General features: G+C 40.6%; 1 protein-coding gene across 1 annotated transcript in view; it reads right to left on the bottom strand.

Moving 5' to 3' along the window:
* Positions 1-9,823: 9,823 nt before the first annotated feature.
* The window catches only part of znf385c (zinc finger protein 385C), a 125,710-nt gene continuing 114,049 nt past the window's right edge, over positions 9,824-21,484 (bottom strand). Inside the window, exons 7-10 of the mRNA XM_076298532.1 lie at positions 15,540-15,727; positions 15,149-15,247; positions 14,430-14,528; positions 9,824-12,196 (exon numbers count right to left, since the gene is read on the bottom strand). Of these exons, the coding sequence (XP_076154647.1) occupies positions 11,966-12,196; positions 14,430-14,528; positions 15,149-15,247; positions 15,540-15,727 (617 nt within the window). The 3' untranslated portion in view covers positions 9,824-11,965. The remainder of the gene's footprint in view (positions 12,197-14,429; positions 14,529-15,148; positions 15,248-15,539; positions 15,728-21,484) is intronic.

Genomic DNA, 21,484 nt, shown 5'->3' with positions numbered 1-21,484 from the left:
GAGACACACAAATTAAAAAAAGATAGACAGACAGACAGACATACAGACAGATGCACAAATAGATAAGATAGATATAGATAGATAGATAGATAGATAGATAGATAGATAGAGGGGGGACTGAACAGAAAGAGAAACTGAGAAAAAATGTTTAGACAGACAGACAGAGACAGGCACAGACTAATCTTTAAAAATGGACAGAATGCATTTTCTTGAAATGGGAAGACTGTGGTTAAACAAGTATTAATGGCTGTGCAACATTTACAGGGGTTTTAATACATTTTTAGACTGTATTTGCAATTTCACCACTCAAAAAATGTCAGGTGGCACAACCAAAAGTTTGTTTTTTTGGGGCAAGTATACAGTACCTACGAGTGCCTACAGTGCTTAACACATTATTATTTTGTAGTTGACCTTGCTATTACGTAAAAGTAACTTATGATTCAATTTTCCAATACAAAAATGAGTTTTATATTAAAATAACGTTTCCTTAGTTTTACATTGGTTGTACCATCTGACATGTAAACTGTACAAGTCCAACAATGAAGAAAAATCTATTTTTTTATCAGTATTTTAGAGAGATTTACAAACCTTTCACTGTTCAGTAAAGGTCACTTGGGGTCCTCCTGATGAGGCAATATCATGTTTACTCTTTTCCCTCTTCAATTAAAAAAAAAAAGTTCTATGAATGCGGTTGCACCATCCTGACATTTCAGGTATGCATTTTTTTTTCAATATTCCAAACAATTTAAGAGCTAGTAAACTAGTGTATAAAATAGAGTAGAAATAAAATAATTAAATTATGTCCCCATATTTATTTTTAATTTCCTTACTGTTTAAATTCTATATTTACAGTAATACTTCACACAGTGTTACTGTAATTTGTGCCACCTGACATTTTGAGGGTTTGAGATGACAAAACATAAAATATATATCATTTTTATGATAAGCAGAAAATATGTTCAAATTATACAGATTTTATATTTTTCTAAACCAAAGAAAATTTGGTGAAAAAGTGAATTCTACATGTCACATCATTGACCTATAGATAGATAGATAGATAGATAGATAGATAGATAAGATAAGATAAATAGATAGATAGATTGATAGATGGAACGATAGATAAATAGATTGATAGAATGATAAATGGAATGATAGATAAATAGATAGAAAAAGAGCTAAATAAAGAGAAGGACCAAGATGGGGAAAGTCATAGACACAGAGAGAGAAATATAGCAGAAGAGGTGGAAGGTGACTATTTTTGACTGAAATCAGATCCCCTCTAAGGCCAGGGGGGCAGTCGACTCGTTGACTTGGAGCTCCACGCTCAGATGGAAATATCACTCCCTCTGACTTCGGCGCAGTCACACGGCTCGTGAATTACTGCCTGTTTAGATTAGGAGTGCAAAGAAAAAAACCATCTTCAACCGGGTCATCTTGATGGCAATCAATTCACATTTATGGCATACGCTGATCGGCTGTCAGCCTGATTATGTGATATTAAATCAGCATTAAATTGGATGCTGTCATGTGTGTTTGGCTTGATCGGGTGAGGGCTGTGCAGTGACAGGACAGTGCAATGAGATTCTCTACTTAAGGAGTAGAACGCATCTCCGAGAGTATAGCTGTTGATGATCACTTGTGACCACTATCACTTTCAAGAGATACATTATGTTACCTTTTTTTTTATTTGTCTTCATTGAATTGGAATCAATTAAGGTTCCTGAATACATGTCTCACAGTTGCCCTCTGCAGCAATAATCCATTACATTAACGACTGTCTTAAAAATGTTGCATTGTTTAATCAGGCCTATAATAAGGAATATTTTTTCTTTAAATAATGGACCTTTTTCACAGCAGCCATTTTTGACATGAAATATATGGTAGGCCCAGGTGTAACAAATGACATTAATTAAGGTTCTGATTCTGCTGCACATAAATTGAACAGTAATGTAATTAGTAACACCTGTGCTTGTCCTACTATTTAATGTCAAAATGGCTGCTGTGAAAAAGGTGTATTCAATATTAGGCATGTTACAGGTAAAATGTTTTTGGGCCTTTATTTTGTTCCATTATAAAAGTGTGCTTGATGTTTATATTCTTCCTGTCCTGATGAAAACACGGTCCACTACAAAAAAAAAAAATAATAATATTTTTCAAAGTAGCTGGATTCTTTGCAAAGTTAATCCATGGCTGATACAGTCCCCGTTTCACCAAACTATTAATATTTCATATTGCATTTGCATATTGTACTAAATTTCTTGAAATCGTGATGCATGGAGGTGCTTTTTTTTTGCTACTTTTGATTTCTTTCCACTTCTCCAAACCATGTTTCTCTGTGTTATGTGATGAGTGAAGCCTTCAGAAATTGGTGGAACACACTGCCAGTTCCTACAAGGGCAGGGACATCCCTCTCCATTTAAAAAAAAAAAAACTCCTGAAGACCCAGCTCTTCAGAGAACATCTCCTCTCAACTAGTCTTGCTGATCCTAGCACTTACCACCTGTCTTGAACTGACACTCAACTGTTTAAAAACAGCACTCACTGATGCACTTATTCTTACTGTACTGTACCTTTTTTAAATTGTCCTAAAATTGTTAAGAGAATTGCTTTAAAACTTAAACTGTTTACCATGTTGTTAGTCGCTTTGGTTAAAAATTTGTCAGCCAAATGTAATGTAATTTAATTATCAATGAATTGAATTTCAAATCTACTTAAAGCGATGGTTACCTGTAGAGAGAGTCACAAGTTTTAAATACCTTGGTGTCCACATTATTGAAGACTTAACATGGACTGGTAACACTCAATATGTTCTGAAGAAGTCCAGACAACGACTCTACTTCCTTCGTCAGCTAAGGAAATTCAAAGTTTCTACATCCATCATGAAGGCCTTCTACACTTCAGCGGTTGAGAGTGTTCTAACTGGTAGCATCATCACCTGGTATGGGAACTCCATAGTTAGAGATTGTAGTACTCTGCAGAGAGTAGTGCGCTCAGCTGAACGTACTATAAGAACTCAACTCCCTGCTCTACAAGATATCTATTCCAGAAGAGTACTCCTAAGAGCCCAAAAGATTCTGAAGGACTCTTCTCATCCTAACAATGGATTATTCCTACCGCTGAAATCAAGAAGACGCCTATGTAGTCACAAAGCCAGAACTGAGAGACTCAGGAGAAGTTTTTATCCCCAGGCCATCCGAACTCTGAACTCACACTATACTGACTTTGCACACATTCACTCCTCAGCACTCTCAAACATTTCCCAACTCTGAACTCACACTATACTGACTTTGCACTCATTCACTACTCAGCACTCATGACCCCCCCCCCCCACACACACACACACACACACCTACAAGACTTTTAGCACTTTTACATCCCTCTCCCTATGCTACAGACCTTTTATTTATTTTCTTATTTCATCACACGTCAAAACACACACACACACACACACACACACACACACACACACACACATATCTGACTTTCTCCAACTTTTGCACATATCCATAGAACTTTTTATTTATTATTTTTGATTTCTCCTCCATCTACCCATGTCCTTGATTGCCTAGCCTTTCTGCCCCCCCCCCCCACCCCCATCCCCAACACACACACTTACATCATCACTGTCATCACTTCACATACATACAGCACACTGCTTGCTACAGTAAGCCTCCTCTACATACTTGCACACTGCCCCCCCCCCCTACATACACAGCACATTGTCTTCAGGATCTTCTCCAACACACATCCTCTACATACTTACAGCACACTGCCCCCACCTCCCCACACACACACTACACACACACACACACAGTCACTGCTCCACTCCCCTCCCGCCCACACACACATCTTCACTGTCATCACTCACATACATCATACATACAGTACTCTGCTTGCAATAGTAAGTCCCTGCCCCCCCCTCCCCCCTACATACACAGCACATTATTTCATCAGGAAGCTTCTCCAACACACATCCCCAACATACTTACAGCACACTGCCCACACACACACACTACACACACACACAGTCACTGCTCCACTCCCCTCCCGCCCACACATCTTCACTGTCATCACTCACATACATCATACATACAGTACTCTGCTTGCAATAGTAAGTCCCTGCCCCCCCCCCCTACATACACAGCACATTATTTCATCAGGAAGCTTCTCCAACACACATCCCCAACATACTTACAGCACACTGCCCCCCCCCCCCCCCCCCATACACAGCACATTGTCTCATGAGGAAGCTTCTCCAACACACATATTGCACACTGCCCTCTCCCCACATACACAACACACTATCCCATCTCCCTTGTCATCCCCCCAACACACACACCAAGACCCCTGGCAGTTGGGTTAGCCCCTTGAGCCATGGATCTGCCCAAGGTTTCTTCCTTGGTAAGGGAGTTTTTCCTTGCCCCTGTTGCTCTTGGGTGCTCCTTGTTGGTGCCCCCCACCCAATCCCAATCCTCCCCCACCTTTTTTATGCAGCCCTTGCCACTTAATCTACTAAACCCCTCTTCTACTATTAATGCACAAATAGGCTGACACCAGACATAATTTCACTGCATTTCTTGGTCGAACCCTGGTCGAGTAGCGCTGTCAGAAACTAATGACGTTCTGCAGTCGTAATGGAACCAACTTTTATCTCGTTAATTACCCTACTAATAATGCCCTGAATGGTACAAAACTTCTACAGTAGTACAACTATGACCTTTAGTCCAATAACGAGGCATTAGAAAGTTTGTAAGTGCACCAGGAGTTTTAAGGAGTTTATTTAAATAACACTTGCCTCTGCATCTGCTACTATACCGATGCGTCGACGTTTCTTCCGTGATTTGGGAAAAGCCCGTAAAAGTCCTGGCAGGAAGCATGCATAAGGATGTAGATCCAGGAATGCACTAATATTTTGTTCGTAGTCCAGTTTGCCACAATTATTAGTTAACACTAAGTTGTAAACACTTCGGAAAAAAAATATTAAAAACTGGATATACCAAAAAACGTTGATGTAATCGCTTCCTGCCAGGACTTTTTTTCCCAAATCAGGGAACAAACGTTGACGCAGCAGTATAGTAGCAGATGCAGAGGCAAGTGTTATTTAAATAAACTCCTTAAAACTCCTGGTGCACTTACAAACTTTCTAATGCCTCGTTATTGGACTAAAGGTCATAGTTGTACTACTGAAGTTTCGTACCATTCAGGGCATTATTAGTGGGGTAATTTACGAGATAAAAGTTGGTTCCATTACGACTGCAGAACGTCATTAGTTTCTGACAGCGCTACTCGACCAGGGTTTGACCAAGGGAAAAAAGGTTCTGGGAGGGTGTTTGGCTCGGGGTCATGGTGCAAAGGACCATAGGGTGAAATTACTCCGAACCATCGCTTTAATATTACTCCCTTAAAATTTGTTTTAAAATGTGCTTGTATAATCTAATGATATTCTGCAGTGAGTCTCCAGCCTCCACTGCAATTCACATTCTAGTATGGCAACTGAAGAACAGTCCCTGACTCATTACTGTGTCCCTTGATGATGCCCCTGCTCATTATGAGATGCCCAGATGAGGTAAAGTGCTTGTTTTCTGATTCATTTAAAACACTAATCAGATGCTTACTTGACTCAGAAGAGAAAGGAGTCATCTAATGGGCCAATGATCCCTGATGCCAGGTCAGTGGAGACAAATGACTTGTCATGGATGAGAGAAAGGGTATTCCACTGTCAGTGTGTGTAATAGATTAAAGAGATTGGCTTAAAACCAAGCTCGATCTCTATTTAGGTATAGTGAGAGGGAATGGGAGGTGAGGGCAGCCAGGGGCTTTGCCTAATAGCATCTGCTCACTACACCTTCAGGACAAAGAAGATACCAAAGCTATGCCTCACTGGGGATGACATAACTATGAAGTATTAATATTATTCCTGCAGGGTATACAGCATAAAATTATACTGTACATGGTTTATTATGTCTTGTGAATGCTTTTATTTAAAACATTTAACGGTTAACAATAAGCCTAATGAAGTTAAAAAATAAAAAAAATAATTTACACAAGAAAGATGCCACATGTTCCAGCAACTGCAGCTCAGGTTGAAATCCCAGGTCACATGCTCTGAAGGCCTTGATAATAATCAGGAACAATATGATTCCACAGCAATAGTACTGAAACATTATGCTGCATTCATGCTAGGTATAGACAGGTTTAATGTAGGGTCTATTTTATTTTCTCTTGTAGAAGATGTGTTATTCTGGGAGACCTGCAGAGAGACACGAATGAGGTGAAATAACAATACACAATTGCCTATTGCTTATATTATCCAAAGATTAAATTAGGTAATGGGTAGAAAGCCATCAGTAATATTACATCCCTTTTGTACTGTTAATAAATTGTGTGACTCTGTGATGTAGTACAGCATTCAATAAGACAATGCAGGAATTTAAGCATCCTTTCAAACATAAGGCCACATGTCATCGCAATGCCTGCTACAATCACCAGGATTCGCTATTTGCTAACCTAAAACCATAATGAGGTAGGCCTACTACTATTGAACATCGCAGCTGTTCGTGTAGTAGCCTATGCCTATAGTCAAAGTCCTTTTAGGCAAGTCCCTCTACTCGGCGGCCATATTGCAACGCTTTTTGGGCACTCAAAGGGCATCCTCTTCGGCAGAAATGCGCGTGAGCAAGGCTTCACGACACCAATCTTGCTCCAGCTGCGAGTTCACAACACATGATTGGCACGATGTCTTCACAACACACCACGATTGGCTCAATGTATTCACATGTCGACGAGGAAGGAGTGAGATATGTGTAGACAACGGCCATATTGGCGTTGCAAACTAGCCCCATGCATTTCTATGGAGGATTTTTTGAGTGCTATGTCTCCACATTAGAAAGTCTCTGCTATAGTCCTATTAGTGTCTGTGGATTTGGCCGACTCTCATCAACGATAACTTGGCTACCGTAGGCCTACCACACACCATATCAAACCACATATTTCAGCCGTGACTCATTACTGGATTCCTGTGTTTTTTCAACGTGGATAAATTAGGTTAGACGATACAGGTACTGAGATCATACACACACAAGCGAAAAATTGAAGTTTGCCAGACAAGCATGCTCATTCAATTAATTTGGTCGTGGATTCCACGTGACCACTAATATTGCTTCTTTGGGAAAAGCAGCGTTGGAGCGCCACTCTGTGGTGTAAAACGACAAACTCGCTGAGATTTAGGCTACATGAGCATTGGAACAATATGAAACAGCAGCCCTCACATAATTGCGTGATATAGCCTAGTTAGCCTATTAAAAAGATTCTGAATAAAATTACACTTGTGAGAGACAGTGAATCCATAAGGAACTGCATTAAGACACAATTTAGATAAACCAACGTGATGAATTCTCTCGGATTGGGCTACTGAGGCTTGCCATGTCTGGAATGTGATCATTTATTTGACTTTGGTGTCGTGTAATTCCTGTTGGAGATGACAACTTTACGGTCTGCTACACAACACCTCTGTCAGACGAGAAAACTGTTCAAATATCATCCATCATATCACTTGCAGTTTCTCCCCATTTTGAACAAATAGCAATGATTTAGCCTACATCCATGCAACTGATTTTATACAAATGTCTGCTGTTTAATTATTTATTTTCAATTGCTAATGTTCAATTTTATGTGCCTTATTTCATTGCTTGTGTCCATTACATGCAAATGCGTTGAACAAGCTGTCATAAGTTGTCATATTTGTCTAGCATATATTATGTGAACAACTGACAGACAGAAAGGTCGGATTTAAAGAAAGATGTGCAGTGGTGCACAGCTCTGACCAGGGGTGTTTGATTGTATATTGGTCATTTTTCATTTGCACAATGCAGTCCTAAGCCTTTGTTTTCTCGATACTGTCACAATGTATGTCAACAGAAAAAAACGTTGAAACATATTTACTGTCTTGCAATCAACCCCATCCACACACACACAATAATGTGTAACTTTGTAATTTTGAAGTAGAAAAATGCTGCCTTGCCATTGTATTAGAAAAATACTAGAGCAAACTGTCATATTGACAACAAGACAAAACAGTTAATTAACACTTAATCTTGACATAATCAATGCACTGACAGTTTCATTGGTATAAATATTTGCTTTTGAGGCATAAACAAAGCATTTTGAGCAAGATATACACTTTTGCAGGTAATTGCGATGCAGTTTGGTCTAATGCACTAACTGTTAAAGCACTGTAAAAGCACAAAAGCGACTGAGAAAAACGGTAATAGAAATATCTAGAGACACACTCTAGACACACTCTAAGCCAGAAAAGAGATGATCAACCTGATTACTCAATGGCTTTAAAACACTAAAGTGACCTGTTGAATAAGTTAACTGACTATCACAGTAGTGATGACCTTGGCTAGGTAGCCTACTACAGAAATTCATGGAATTTTAACAGGACAACCATGCCTTAGGAGTTTCTTTTTGAATAATTACAAAGTAATTGTTAATTCATTTAGAGTTAATTAAGAGTATGTGTGTGTCAATAAGTGTTACCCAATGAATATGGATTGAATTATACCCCAGTTATCAATGCAGTTTATTATTGCAACTTTACACATTTGCACACTTCGGAGCCCAGGATGTGTCATTGAAAGATATTTTTGTGTATCGAGAGAATGTGCACTCATTTTACTAAATCGTGGGCACATTTTAGTAAATTGTGTGCACGTTTTCCTAAATTGTGCACTCAATTTACAACAATTAAAATGAGAGCACAATTTAGTAAAATGAGTGCACAATTTAGTAAAACGTGCAAACAATTTAGTAGATGTTTTCTGGATATATACCAAAAAATATCTTGCAATGACCCCTCTAGGGGTCCATAGTATGCAGCAGTACCTCACAAAAAATATTTCTGTCCAATTCTATTCTAATGTGTACTCAGAGAATCAAATTCTATATTTATGTTTATTGTGGTAAATAATCTTGTCTGCTCTTGTATATTTTGTGGCCCCCACTGCCTTGTAATTTGAAGTAAACTGTCTGGTTTTTGATTCTAACTCATGACAATACTGAAGCCAAAATGGTTGCTACCTCTTTCTGGGTGTTGCCATGTGACTTTTGATGGAAGCTGCTAACATCCTCTGGTGTTACTTTCTTTTCCTTACTAGGGATTTATTTACTGCATTGGATGCCAGTTGGAGAAATTTGAGTTGATGGAAACTGAAGCATATGTATGAATGTTTTAACTGATACTTAAAAACAGATCTACAAAATGTAAAACTATGGTACAGTAAAGATGGAACTTCCCACGTTAGCAGAAGGCTGTTAGACCATAATGAGCTGCTTAGCTGTATAGTTTCACTGGAGTTCTGTATAAGCAAGCAGGTTTGTCAGGGTGTGGAGAAGTGAGCAGTGGTTTGTGTTAGGGGCCGTGTGTGTGTGAGTGAGAGAAAGAGAGAGAGAGCGTGTGTGAGGCCTTATGTGTGTGTGTGTGTGTGAGTGAGTGTTTCTGAAGCCAGCTGAGTGGAATACATCTGAAAGTGCTTCTGCCAATCACACATTTTTCTGACTGGAACAAACTCCATGCATCTAAACACACACACACACACACACACACACAGTCAGACACAGGCTAATAACCATCCTGAACTTGTCTGCAATTCCCTTCCCTTCAAAAAGCTCTGACATTTCATATTTTCTGGTTGAAAATATGGCTGAAGAGGCCATGGCAACAGAATCCACACAAACGTGATGAGGGAGTCATAATAATTCATTAATCTTTTTATATGATCAGATAAGTTACATCAACAAAAAAAATGGTATGCTGTACACATACTCTCTATGTATGACTTTACATTATTGCAAGGGATTGGCAAAAATATCCATGAGATATCCAACATGTGAGTCTCAAAATACAGAGTTGGACACACAATTATGATATTGCTTACAATTTATACTGCACATCTACTCAGAGAAACAAAGGGCCCGGGTGGCAGCTGACACCAGAATTCATCTGGCCCAGTTCTGGGCTAGAAGAGGCCCAGCATCATCTGCAGTCGGGGAGGGTCATGGGATGATAACTTAGAGGTGATAGCAGCTTGATATGACCATATACATTTATGATCCTTAAAAGACTTAATATTAAATGTAGCTGATATGACACAAATATAACTTCATTTATTTATTTATTTATTTATGTAATTATTTTTTTTTTGTTTAATTTTAAATTCTAAATTCAGCTTTTTTTGCCCAGTAAAACACTCACATAGAAAATTCAGGGGTCAGGGGTCAAAGTTGGCGCTGAGAACAGGGCAACCTCCTTTTCAAGTAGAATGGCTTCACGCATCCAACCTCTCTTTGAATGTTCCAGCATTGACGCTGCACAATGTTGTCAGTTGTCACCAGTGATGACAGACAGCAAGTTTCCTTGCCAATGTCAGTTTATCAAACAAATTCCCCATATACTCCACAACAAGTTCCAATGCTTGCATGCTTGAGATGAACCAACTCCTTTTTGTAGTAGTTTGAAGGAAACTGACTCCTTGTCTATCACTTCCGTGTGCTGTTTTCTTGTCTGCAGGCAACAAGAGGACCTGCCCATCAAAAAGTCTTGGCATGCTCTATTGAGCTGTTGTGCAGGCCCAACACTCCCATGTTACAGATGAGATCCAGTCCCCGCACACCATGACAAACAGCTGCATTAGCTGTCTAGTACACAAAGAGAGAGAGAGTCAGGATATGGCTGTGATTCCGAGAAGAAGGAACCCTTTTTTCAACACTGATTTTGTCTTTTCCCCTCCCCCGCAGACACCAGATCTCATCCAGTAAGGCCCAACTTGCAAGCAGAGGCCCAACTTGCCAGTCAACGTTTTATTTAGTGTTTCTGCATCTTTGTCTGTGTCTGTTTCTGTGTGCGTGGATATGAAGCTCCTGAAATAAGATCATCGCTATAGTTTCACATTTTTTTACAGTTCTGCTCTGGCTGGGACTGATTGTCTACAGCTGAATAATAAAGATCTTCTTTGATGAGAGAGGAGGGAAGGGGAGAGACAAGGAGGGAGGAAGGGAGAGAGAGAGAGAAAGAGAAAGAAAAAGAGAGATGCCCACATAGTGCTATGACAGAGAATAAGTGATGGATTGACTGCAGAAAAGACCCATGGGCCTCCATTTTTAATAATCACATCTTTTAAACTTGTAATCAGCGATGTGTGAGAATCTTTTAAAAACGTAACCCTTGTTCAACCCTTGTATCTCTCCATCTCTGTCTCTTTCTCTCTCTCTTTCTCAACAGGTACAACAGAAACATCATCATAAAGCAGTATTAATCAAGTAAAGGGATATTGGCAATCGCCTCACGACACATAAACAAAGGCCTATCTTAAACTCTATAGTCATCTAACGTCTAATAAATAATTAGAACACAAATAAAAATGTAGACATAAACTCTGCTGCCGTCACCAGTCCTCCCAAGGTGCAGACAGGAAGTCTCTCTGGCCTCAGCTACAGACCAAACAGGAAGGGGCGGGGCTTTGTGTTTCCGAGGCAACAACTTTGACCCTAAGCCTGTGTGGCCCAAGGCCAAAAACTTAATTAAACTCATACTGTAGAGGTGTCAAAAACTAGTTATGTATTACTTTATTTTTCCACTAGGGGGCACAGTACACTACAGAAGGAGGCATAGTCACTAGAATAAACCCCTGCATTAAGAAGATATCCATGGATGAACAAGAATACACTCGTCTTTCCTGTCCAAAGGGGCCAATGAAGGTCTAGATTCTATTTCTGAACTCTCACAGGGTGAAAGTGGAATCAAGGCTTACAGTTTTACGCCATACACATCAGAATATGGCTTATAATGGCAATCAAAAAGTAGAAGAGATAATACTGGTGACAGATTTATTTTTAATCCTGTTGGTCTGTAGCTCTCTCTGACTGCATAGCTTCACCGATGCTGTGGCCCTGTGATTGGCCACCTCTAGTAAGGGGAGAAGATGATTGGCGCGTGGGTGGCCCTCAGGGGCCCGGGGGCGGGCCTAAAGAGGGCGGGGCTGAGCAGAGGTGTCTGGATGATGGTGGCTGGACCGGGGGCGTGCCGCAGGGTGAGCGGATTGGTTGCCATGGTGCAGAGGGTTGCCTGGGTGAGAGGAGAGGGGAGGAAGCTGGCGGTCAGGGTCTTGGAGAGCTGCTTCTGCAGGGCCAGTTTGGTCTGAAATGCGACAGGAAGACAACTCTTGAGTCATACTTGTTTTTAACAGTGCAAAACTACAACAAAACTTTTATATTTTGCATTATATGCGTATAAGCACATATAAATAACATAAAATATAATGCGTGCATGACATCTTAACAGTTGTATATGTACAGTAAGAACCAAAAGGGAACTTCAAAATGTAACTAATGAACTAATGCTATTGCTAGTGCTATTGCAAATGTGTGTGTGTGTGTGTGTATGTACAGTATGTGTGTGTGTGTGTTTGGGCGTGTGTGTGAATGTGTTTGAGGGTGTGGGGATCAGTGTGCAACACGGATAGATTTAAGTGGGGTTATTTCTTGAATCTTTTAGCTTATTGCACACATGTCTTTTAGCATAAGCACAAAAACATATGGTGTTTCTGTGTGTGGCCATGTATATATTGGCATCTTATCGTTAAGGCTTGATTTATCTCTGGGAATGTAGGCAGAGGCCTGGGACAAAATCTGCCCAAAGCAGCTGGACAAATAGTTCTGTGTGGCCTTTATGTGACAGTGTGTGTGTGAGAGAGTGAGAGAGTGAGACAGAGAAAGAGAGAGAGAGAGTATGTGTGAGAGTGTAAGTGTGTGTGTGTGCATTTCTGTATCTGCTCCAATGTGGCTGTTCGCAGCGTGACAGCATGTCTGTCTGCACTAGTTGGGCCACAGCAGACTTTAATAGTTCCTTTAATACACTTTTAGCAGCGGAAAATTATGTCCTTTCCCAGACAAACCCCCAAAGCCCCAACCCCATGACCCCCCCACCCCCCTCAGCTCAATCTCCCAGTACCCCCCTCTACACAACAACACTCTCCAATACGGCAAGAGCCAGACTCCAGGACTGTCTGACACAGTAACACAGAGAGAAAGTTTATGTCTGTGTGTGTGTGTGTGTGTGTGTGTGAGAGAGGGCGGTCTGGATGCTTGGTCTTGTGTCATTCAACTCAACGTAACACAAGCCATCATAAACAAAACAACAACATCAACAATAACAACTACAAAAAATAGTCAGATACATGGTAAAATAGAATGGTAAGGTGTTAGGTTTCATATAATACGTCTAATATGTTACCACGTTATCTATCATGAGTTCAGATTTAGACCACCACACTATAGACATGTTAGAAAACGGCCACAATGTTTACTGTGTATCCCCATAGGCGTCCACCATTGGACTAATAGTGGTTTGATGGTCTGTGTGTGCCACAGTGACATAGTGGAAATATATGCTTGAGGGCACCTTATAACTGACATGGACTTTATTAATATAAGCCATGTCAACCAAATGGAATACAGTAATTCCCGACTATTATAAATTGATTTTGTAAACTTCACTCAAGTGTGGCCTATGGCAATGAATTTACATTACCCCATATATACCACACTGCTTGTCTATGTGGAAAAAACTTTCATGCAAGGTCATATTGACATTGGACATGCAAGTAACAGTAATCTGTACTTAAAGTAACAGTAAGCAAGTTAAGCAAGTAAACATGATCTGTATAGGCTTTTATAGAAAGAAATGGCCTTTTATGTGAACATAATAGTGTCTGAATATCAGAAAACAATATGTCAGCTTTTGGGTTGTAAACTGAGGTTTAGATAGTCCTATAAAGAGTGGATTTTGAAATATAGAACTATAAACTTTCATTTCATTCCCTTTCACCTTGTTTTTGTCCAAATGGCCATTATCAGAATGATGTCATATTTAAGCAGGTAATACACTGGTGCTGTCAACACATGGTTTTGTATTATAAAATCAATAAATATAGTCGCCGGCAGATCGGGCAGTCTACATACAATACTGTCATGTGGAAAACATACAGTGCACTTATTAATCAGGAAATTATGGCAATCAAAATTGTTGAATAGCTTATTGTTTTCCCAGTGTAGCTTGTATACTTGTAAAAATGGATTTGGTGGACTTTTCATTAGGCAAATAACGACAATGGCATCCTCAGTTGCCCTTGAAACCACGTATCATTTTGTACATGTCGTTGTTTATTTGTATCATTGAAGAGAAAATTAGGAAAATTTATCTTTTATGACTTCATAATACTTTATACAACTGAAAATACTACTTTTAGGTTATTTAGGTTATCAGCAACCTATTAACCCCATCTGATAGGCAATCGCATTTGCCCTGTGGGCCTGCTCAGTACTGCCCCCTTCTGTTGCCCCTCCAGGGGTGGATGTGCCCCAGGGCTCACCTGAGGGCTAATAGTGGTGATGGCGCAGGGGTGGCAGAGACCCCCCAGGGTGGAGAGGGCACCACCCGACACCCCCGAAAACCCATTCCACCTGACACTCTGCATGGGGAGAGAGACAGGACGGGGGGGAGGCAGAGTGAGTATGTCTGCAGGTGCATGTGTGCAAATGTGTGTGTATGAATAATTGTGTGTAGGTGTACAGTATGTGTATGATTGTGTAGGTGTACGATGTGTGTACATTACGTTAGGCACAGCCACTGAGGAGGCTCTGTGAGAAAATGAAGTGGTCTGGAGTTGTGCATGAAGAGCATGCTTGAGCTGAGGGACACATTTGAACCAATCAGAGACTGGACCAGTTTGATTTCTGGAATCATCTTTAAAAATGCTATGAAGGAATGTCTGATATGTGAGCATTTCTGTGTGATGGTGATAATGTGTGTGTGTGTGTCTGTGTCTGTGTGTGGTGTGTGTGTGTGTGTGTGTGTGTTTCACATAGGATATGTGTTTGTGTACAGTTGGATTACTGCAGATATGGGAGTTTTGCACTCATGTGTGTTTTGTTAAGTGAGTGAACAAGTCACCACTATTGCAGAATTGATTTGGCTTCCAGTAGAAGGACAAGTGCAGATGTGTGTGTGTGCATTTCTATGTTTGTATATTGTGTCTGTGTGTGTGTGTGTGTGTGTGTGTGTGTGTGTGTTCACATGAGAACGACTCACCGCTAGCACAGAGTTGGTTTGGCTCTTGGTGTAGGGGCTGAACTTTGGTTTGGGAGGTTTCCCAGCCAGGCGGTCCTTATGCCTCCTACTGCTCGTGTGCTACAGAGAGCAGGAGAGACATGACATACACACAGTGACACGAAAACAATCATTACACATTACCCACATGGCTATAGAGAAAGAACTCAACCACTCAAAACATACAGACAAACAGACATAGAGGCAGGACAAAGTTTATACACACACACGAGTTGAACCACTCAAAACATACACATGGACATAGAAACATGACAAAGTTTACACACATGCACAAATAGAAAGACAACAACCTCACAGACAGATGGAGAGAGACTACACCCTGCATATGTGTGCAAATGGCACACACACACACCTGTTTGAGCTGCGTCTCTGAATTGACTGTGATGTCACAGATGTCGCAGTGGAAGGACTGGCTGGCCAGCGGCGTGCAGCTCTTGTTGCCGTGGCGTTTGGTCCTGGTTGCCATGCGGGAGGAAACTAGCTTCCCTCGTCGCCGCGGCTGCACACTCTGACCCTCCAGCATCAGCTTGTGCTTGGAGCCTGCGGGTGCCATGGAAACAGGCCACAACAGTGAGCGTCATTCTTGTCAGCCAACTATGACATCATCAATCAGGCCATAATCATTATATCAATCAGCCACGCTGTTACCATGGAAATGCCATTTGACATCAAATGAATCACATCACTTTCGGAAGATTCATCACAGTACAACTACGTTTCCAAAGTTGGGACGCTGTGTAAAATGCAAGCGCAACATTCAATCCCAATAAACAAAGCCAACACGGAAAGTTCCAAACCCTGCAGTACCTTGAACACCCATCAGGGGCAGGCTTCAAAGGTGAGTATCTGCATTCAAAGGTGAGTGTTTGCATTGAGCCCCCATGTTAAAAAGACAGTGGGCCCTATCATGACATTCTAAAGTGCATCGTCACTCGTCAAAAGTCTATTCAAATTTAGTAGGATGTCCAGTTCACATTGGGAGGGGTTTCGTTCTCAAAAGTGGAGCGCATGGCGTAACAGGGTGTTCCTAGGTCTTTTAATCAGTCATATGGGTGTGTTTGGGGCGTAACATCATTTTAAACCAATGAGAATGACATCTGTCATTCCCTTTAACGGCGCAACGCGCGATATGTCAAATAAATGCATCGGTATTTTGGCATTCAACGGCGCATTTGAAGGAGGCTGCTTGCGAGTCATTCTTAAACCATGCTTTACTAAAACCTAGCATAGCCTTCACGCATTTGCACTCGTCTATTATTTGAACTCATTGGCAAAGTGAAACTAACTTCACCAAGGAGTCAGTCAACGACAAGACAGTTATATGCAGTTACTTTCACTATTGACTGACAATGGGTTACCATCGAAAACATAGGCTGGATAAAGCAACACTTACCCTAATGTTGCTCAAATGACTGAATAAAACAACATTTATCCTGCAGAGGAGTTGCTTATATCTCGTGACAGTGCGTCTTCAGCTGTGCTCTATACGTGTCTCTCGCCTTTCCCCTAATCACTTTTAACTGTCATTACCAATTTGCAAATGATGGTGAATAACTACTCATCATGAGATGTACAGTATTTCGTAATATCTTTATTCTAATTATGTTTCCCATTGTAATCGTGCAATTTAATGCTTTGCATGGACGTGCGCTGGTGTGCGTTCATGAATGATAGAAGGATGGTGCGTGCACCTGCCAATATGACTGTTGACATGCGCTCTTAAAATAGCATATGAACAACTCGCCATTGACTTCTGACCAGGTTTAGGTGGTGTATGATAGCGATGCGACAATTTAGACAATGCGCGAGTCCCCTCCCTAGGTTGTTAATTGCCACACCCCTGGGCGCAATGCTTAAAAAATAAACGTGCAAAATACCAAATTCAACTTTCCGCGGGTGAATAACGAGTATTATGCCATGCGCTGGTGACCCAAAATACAACCCTACATCCATGATGGTATGGTGGTGCATTATTGCCAATGTGCCAATGACATTGGCAGCTTCCACATCTGGAAAGGCACAATTAATGCTGAATGATGACCGTGGACCGTTGAAATGCTGTACCGGGACAAGGGATTGAACCGATGCAAACCGGTGGTGTGTGGGGTCCCGGCAAGTTGTGAGGTGGGTTGAGCACTTGTTCAGTAGCCGATGACTTACTTAACTTTTAAAAATATGCTGCTTTCAACAAATTCAAAATGAATATATGTATTCCTTAAACGATACATTCATCTGTTTTTACCAATTGATATGTTGCTTTGCATTACTCTCAATTAAATATAGAGTTTACATGATTTGCAAATCACTCCATTCTGCATATATTTAACACAGCATCCCAACATTTTTGGAAAATGTGGTTGTAGGAAGAAGACACAACAACTGGAATGAGTAATTCTATACTTTCCTATACAATATAGGCTAAGGTAGGCTACTGTGAAATGTAAGTTAAAACCTGAACAGCCCTTTTCAGTTAAAATGTTCACTTTTCTTTTACTGTAAGTAGCTGCATGGCCCTGCATAAGTGTTCAGAAAATTGTGCTGGAGTGAAGTGTTGCAGCATTCAGTTTGGCATTCGCTGAGATGAGATACAGATAGTTCTATGCTCTAGTTTAGTGTATGGCACTATGATGGTGGTGAAAGGCTGTACAGTATATTAGAGCAGCGGTTCCCAAACTTTTTTCCCCGCGGACCATCTTCTACATCCTGACTCGGCTCGCGTACCCCCACCATCCAACACATAGAAAAGTAACTCATTCTTTTTACGCATTCCAGGCATCGTTGTTTAATTAGCCGCCCTACATGATAACATAATCAAAATGTGCAACTGGTCTATGAGCTCTCACGTAAAAAAAAAACAGCGTGGAGAAACACATTAGACTGGTCAGATAGCACCTCACTGCAGACAACGCACTGTGGCTTTGGGCAGTCTGTCTCCCAATCCACGTGAAGCCGAGGGCTATATGCCTCATCATACTTTAGTTTTCGCGCAGTCTTTTCTGTCTCGTTCTTTCTTTTATCCCCCTGCGCTCCATCTCCACCTTCATAGTCTGCCCCCCATCCCATTCCATCGTTACCTGTGTCCTGCTCTGTTTCTCTCGCTTCTCCTCTTCGATCGCTTTAATTAGGCCTTTTGGACAGTGTCCCTGTTTTTAGCCAGTTTTCCATGTTTACACAGCCTTCTACCAAGCCTATACTTCAACGAAACTAACGCGCCAGATATTCTGGCTGCCCGCAGGAAATCACGTGTAGCCTATTGTGTGTAGCTTATTTTTTAATGAAAACATACCCTATTATAGAGTTTACAAATGATTTCATTTAATTTCACGTTTCCATATCATTATAACCTGATTCGAAATTATGTATTATTTATGAATTAATTAGATTATTAATTAATTAATAATTTTTAACTCCTTTCCGCCATTGCCCTTTTCATCTCGCGTACCCCCTAGTGGCAGCTCGCGTACCACCGGGGGTACGCGTACCACAGTTTGGGAATCCCTGTATTAGAGTATCATGATGTAGTGTACTAGGCTCTAGTTTAGTGTAGGGTAGGGCTGGGCGATATGGCTGAAAACTGTATCACGATTAGGGTTGGGTATCGTTTCAATTTGAACGATTCCGATTCCAATTCCGATTTCTTATTTCGATTCCGGTTCCTAACGATTCTCGATTCCGATTTTTTTTAAAGGCAGGGTCAAAAAAAGTTTAGGATATTTTAAATGAGCTAGCTAACCAACGGTCTTTCTCAGGGTATCTGCACATTTTCCAAGTGCAAATTTAAAGACTTTTAAGACCTTTTCAAGACATCTAAATGAAAATTAAGACTATACCACGGCAAAAAGATATATAAGACTGTTTAATGCAATAGTTTTTTTTTTCCTACTAATTTTAACCCCCACCCCATTTTGGATGTCTACAGAAGTTACCAAAAATATTTTGGCGAAAGAAAATAATTGTGTGTGAATTACCTTCACAGCTATAAATGCCCAATTTTAGGGTCTGGACTGCTTGCTTTTGAAGCTGGCTGTACTGTACATATTTGGTTTTGCTTACTGCTGAGGCTGTTTTTCACCTGTGTCTGTAGTAGCCTAGGGCTACTTGCCAAAGACATGTGCACTGGACTGGATTCCCTTAAATATTTTTTTCAAAGTTAACTAAGCTATTTACATATTTTAATAAGCCTACTTTATATAATTTACTATGTGCATCTATTGTCCATATGCAGCACAGCAAATTAAAGTTAATCCACTACTTTACATTTTGCATACCAGTTGTATCTAAACCAACCAAAGCTTGACTGAAACATTGTAAAACCATTGACTTGTTTTAAATTAATTAAGAGACAGGTCCTCTTCGCATGATCCTGCTGAAAACTGCTGGTTTCATCTCAAGCACTCACGTATGAACGCACGTATTTTTATGTAGCAGTCGCCGACATTCAAAACATATGCGGTTATATTTCACAACTTTTGCTAAGTAGGCCTAGCCTACTGGGAAACGCTGGCAAGCAAGCTGCTGGCAGATATTACAGGTAGGCTATTATAACTTAGACAGATATTTTCTTCCCTAGGCTAGGCCAGCAACACACGCTGGAAAGATGCAAACAGATCAACTTAACATACCGGTATACAGTATTTCCTCCTGATTGCGAAGCACTGCACATAATTTCACCAGCAGTCTTCGCGTCCATAGTTTGTGAAACGATGCTGCGTCCGAGCAAAGACTTTAGATGCCAAGCGCAACTCCAAAAAGGAGAACAAATAAACGTCCGGCTTGAGGCTGCGCCGGACGCCGGACAGGGCTTTTAAAATCCATATGTCCGGCCTAAATTCGAACATATGGCCAACCTATCGCTAACTGGCTTACCAACTCTTTCTCCCGCTCATTCTACCGTAGGCTCCCTCATTCCACGTAGGCTACCCTGTCTATCTCTCAGGCCTCAGCTACACCACGAAAACGCCAGGCATATTATTTTGTACATAGGCCTACTGTATTATTACCGTTTTCACACCTTTAACCAAACCCGTGAAAAACATCTTCACTCTGCAACCACTACACTTCCTCCCGTAGCCTAATAGCCTATCACGTATACAATTGCGTTTTAAATACACGAAACTGGATGGAGACATCACTCGCTCTCTTGCACTCGCTGGCGGTCCCATACGCACATTTAATACCTCTCTTTCGAAAATTCAGTTGTAGCCTATTTAAGACTTTTTAAGGATCCTCGGGAACCCTGCTTTCTGAATGAAATAGTCTGACCTTCTCCATGAATTTTAATTCTATTAACTATGCGCTTCTTCGTTGGTGTTCAGACGTTTCTTCTTCCTGTCGGCAGACTGGGAATCGAAAGTAGGAATCGAAATTTAAACTTTTGAACGATTCCGGGAAAATCGCAAAGATAGTCCCGGTTCCAACCAATACTCGATATTCGATACCCAAGCCTAATCACGATATAAGTATTTCATATCAGTCGATATCGATAATTATGGATCAGAGTCCAGATAAGGACCAGAAGGGAAAAAAATTCAATTTAAACACTTTTATTTTAAACTTAACCTCCCTCTGATTTTAATCACCTCATTTATCAATCAAAGCAAACAGGGAAAAGAAATAGCAACACAACCATGAAAAACACTAAATGTGCACATAAGTCTGAACGAAAAGCAACACTGGTTGAAGCCTGGAAATATTGTAAACAAAGTAGCTTAATTTGTTAGTTTATCATAGTCTACTGGATACACTGTTCAATTTCCCCACTTGTGTTTTATTTTTAAAATGAATACTTTTTCTCCTTGGGACAGGCCCGTTTGAGTCTTGGAAAATACTTTTCCATTTGCATCGGGATTGAGATGATTAGAACTTAGCAGTCAATTTGAATGTAACACTTTTGAACAAATTCGTGCAGCGTGCTAATGATGCTAACCGGATTTAATAGCAATATAGCCAGTCGTCTTGCACGATTGTGAATGTTTGGATTACATGTGCATGCTGATGAGGGATGCGCCTGTTGAGAGAGAGAGTGCACGGGGCAAGGACTCATTGATAGTCTGTGTTGACGTAGGCCTATTTCTATTGCCTACTCTGGTAGAGTTGCACATACTAGCTACAATGCAAGATATATTTAGCCTACTTATTTATGGACAACGTAAGGCAGGAGTTGTGTGTTGCTTTTAATTATCGAATGTTCTATCGAATGTTTTTTTATTGATATTGATTACATGTTTATTGCGATACATATCGCTATCGTTTTATCGCCCAGCCCTAGTGTAGGGTATCATGATGTAGTATACTATG

Source organism: Alosa pseudoharengus, unplaced genomic scaffold (assembly GCF_046254945.1).
Source record: "Alosa pseudoharengus isolate Yale_2024_CS ecotype anadromous, Long Island Sound unplaced genomic scaffold, YU_APseudo_1.1 YU_APseudo_1.1_scf_21, whole genome shotgun sequence".
Classification (NCBI taxonomy): domain Eukaryota; kingdom Metazoa; phylum Chordata; class Actinopteri; order Clupeiformes; family Clupeidae; genus Alosa; species Alosa pseudoharengus.
Note: the sequence above shows the minus strand (reverse complement) of the source record. Positions and strands in the feature narration are given on the sequence as shown.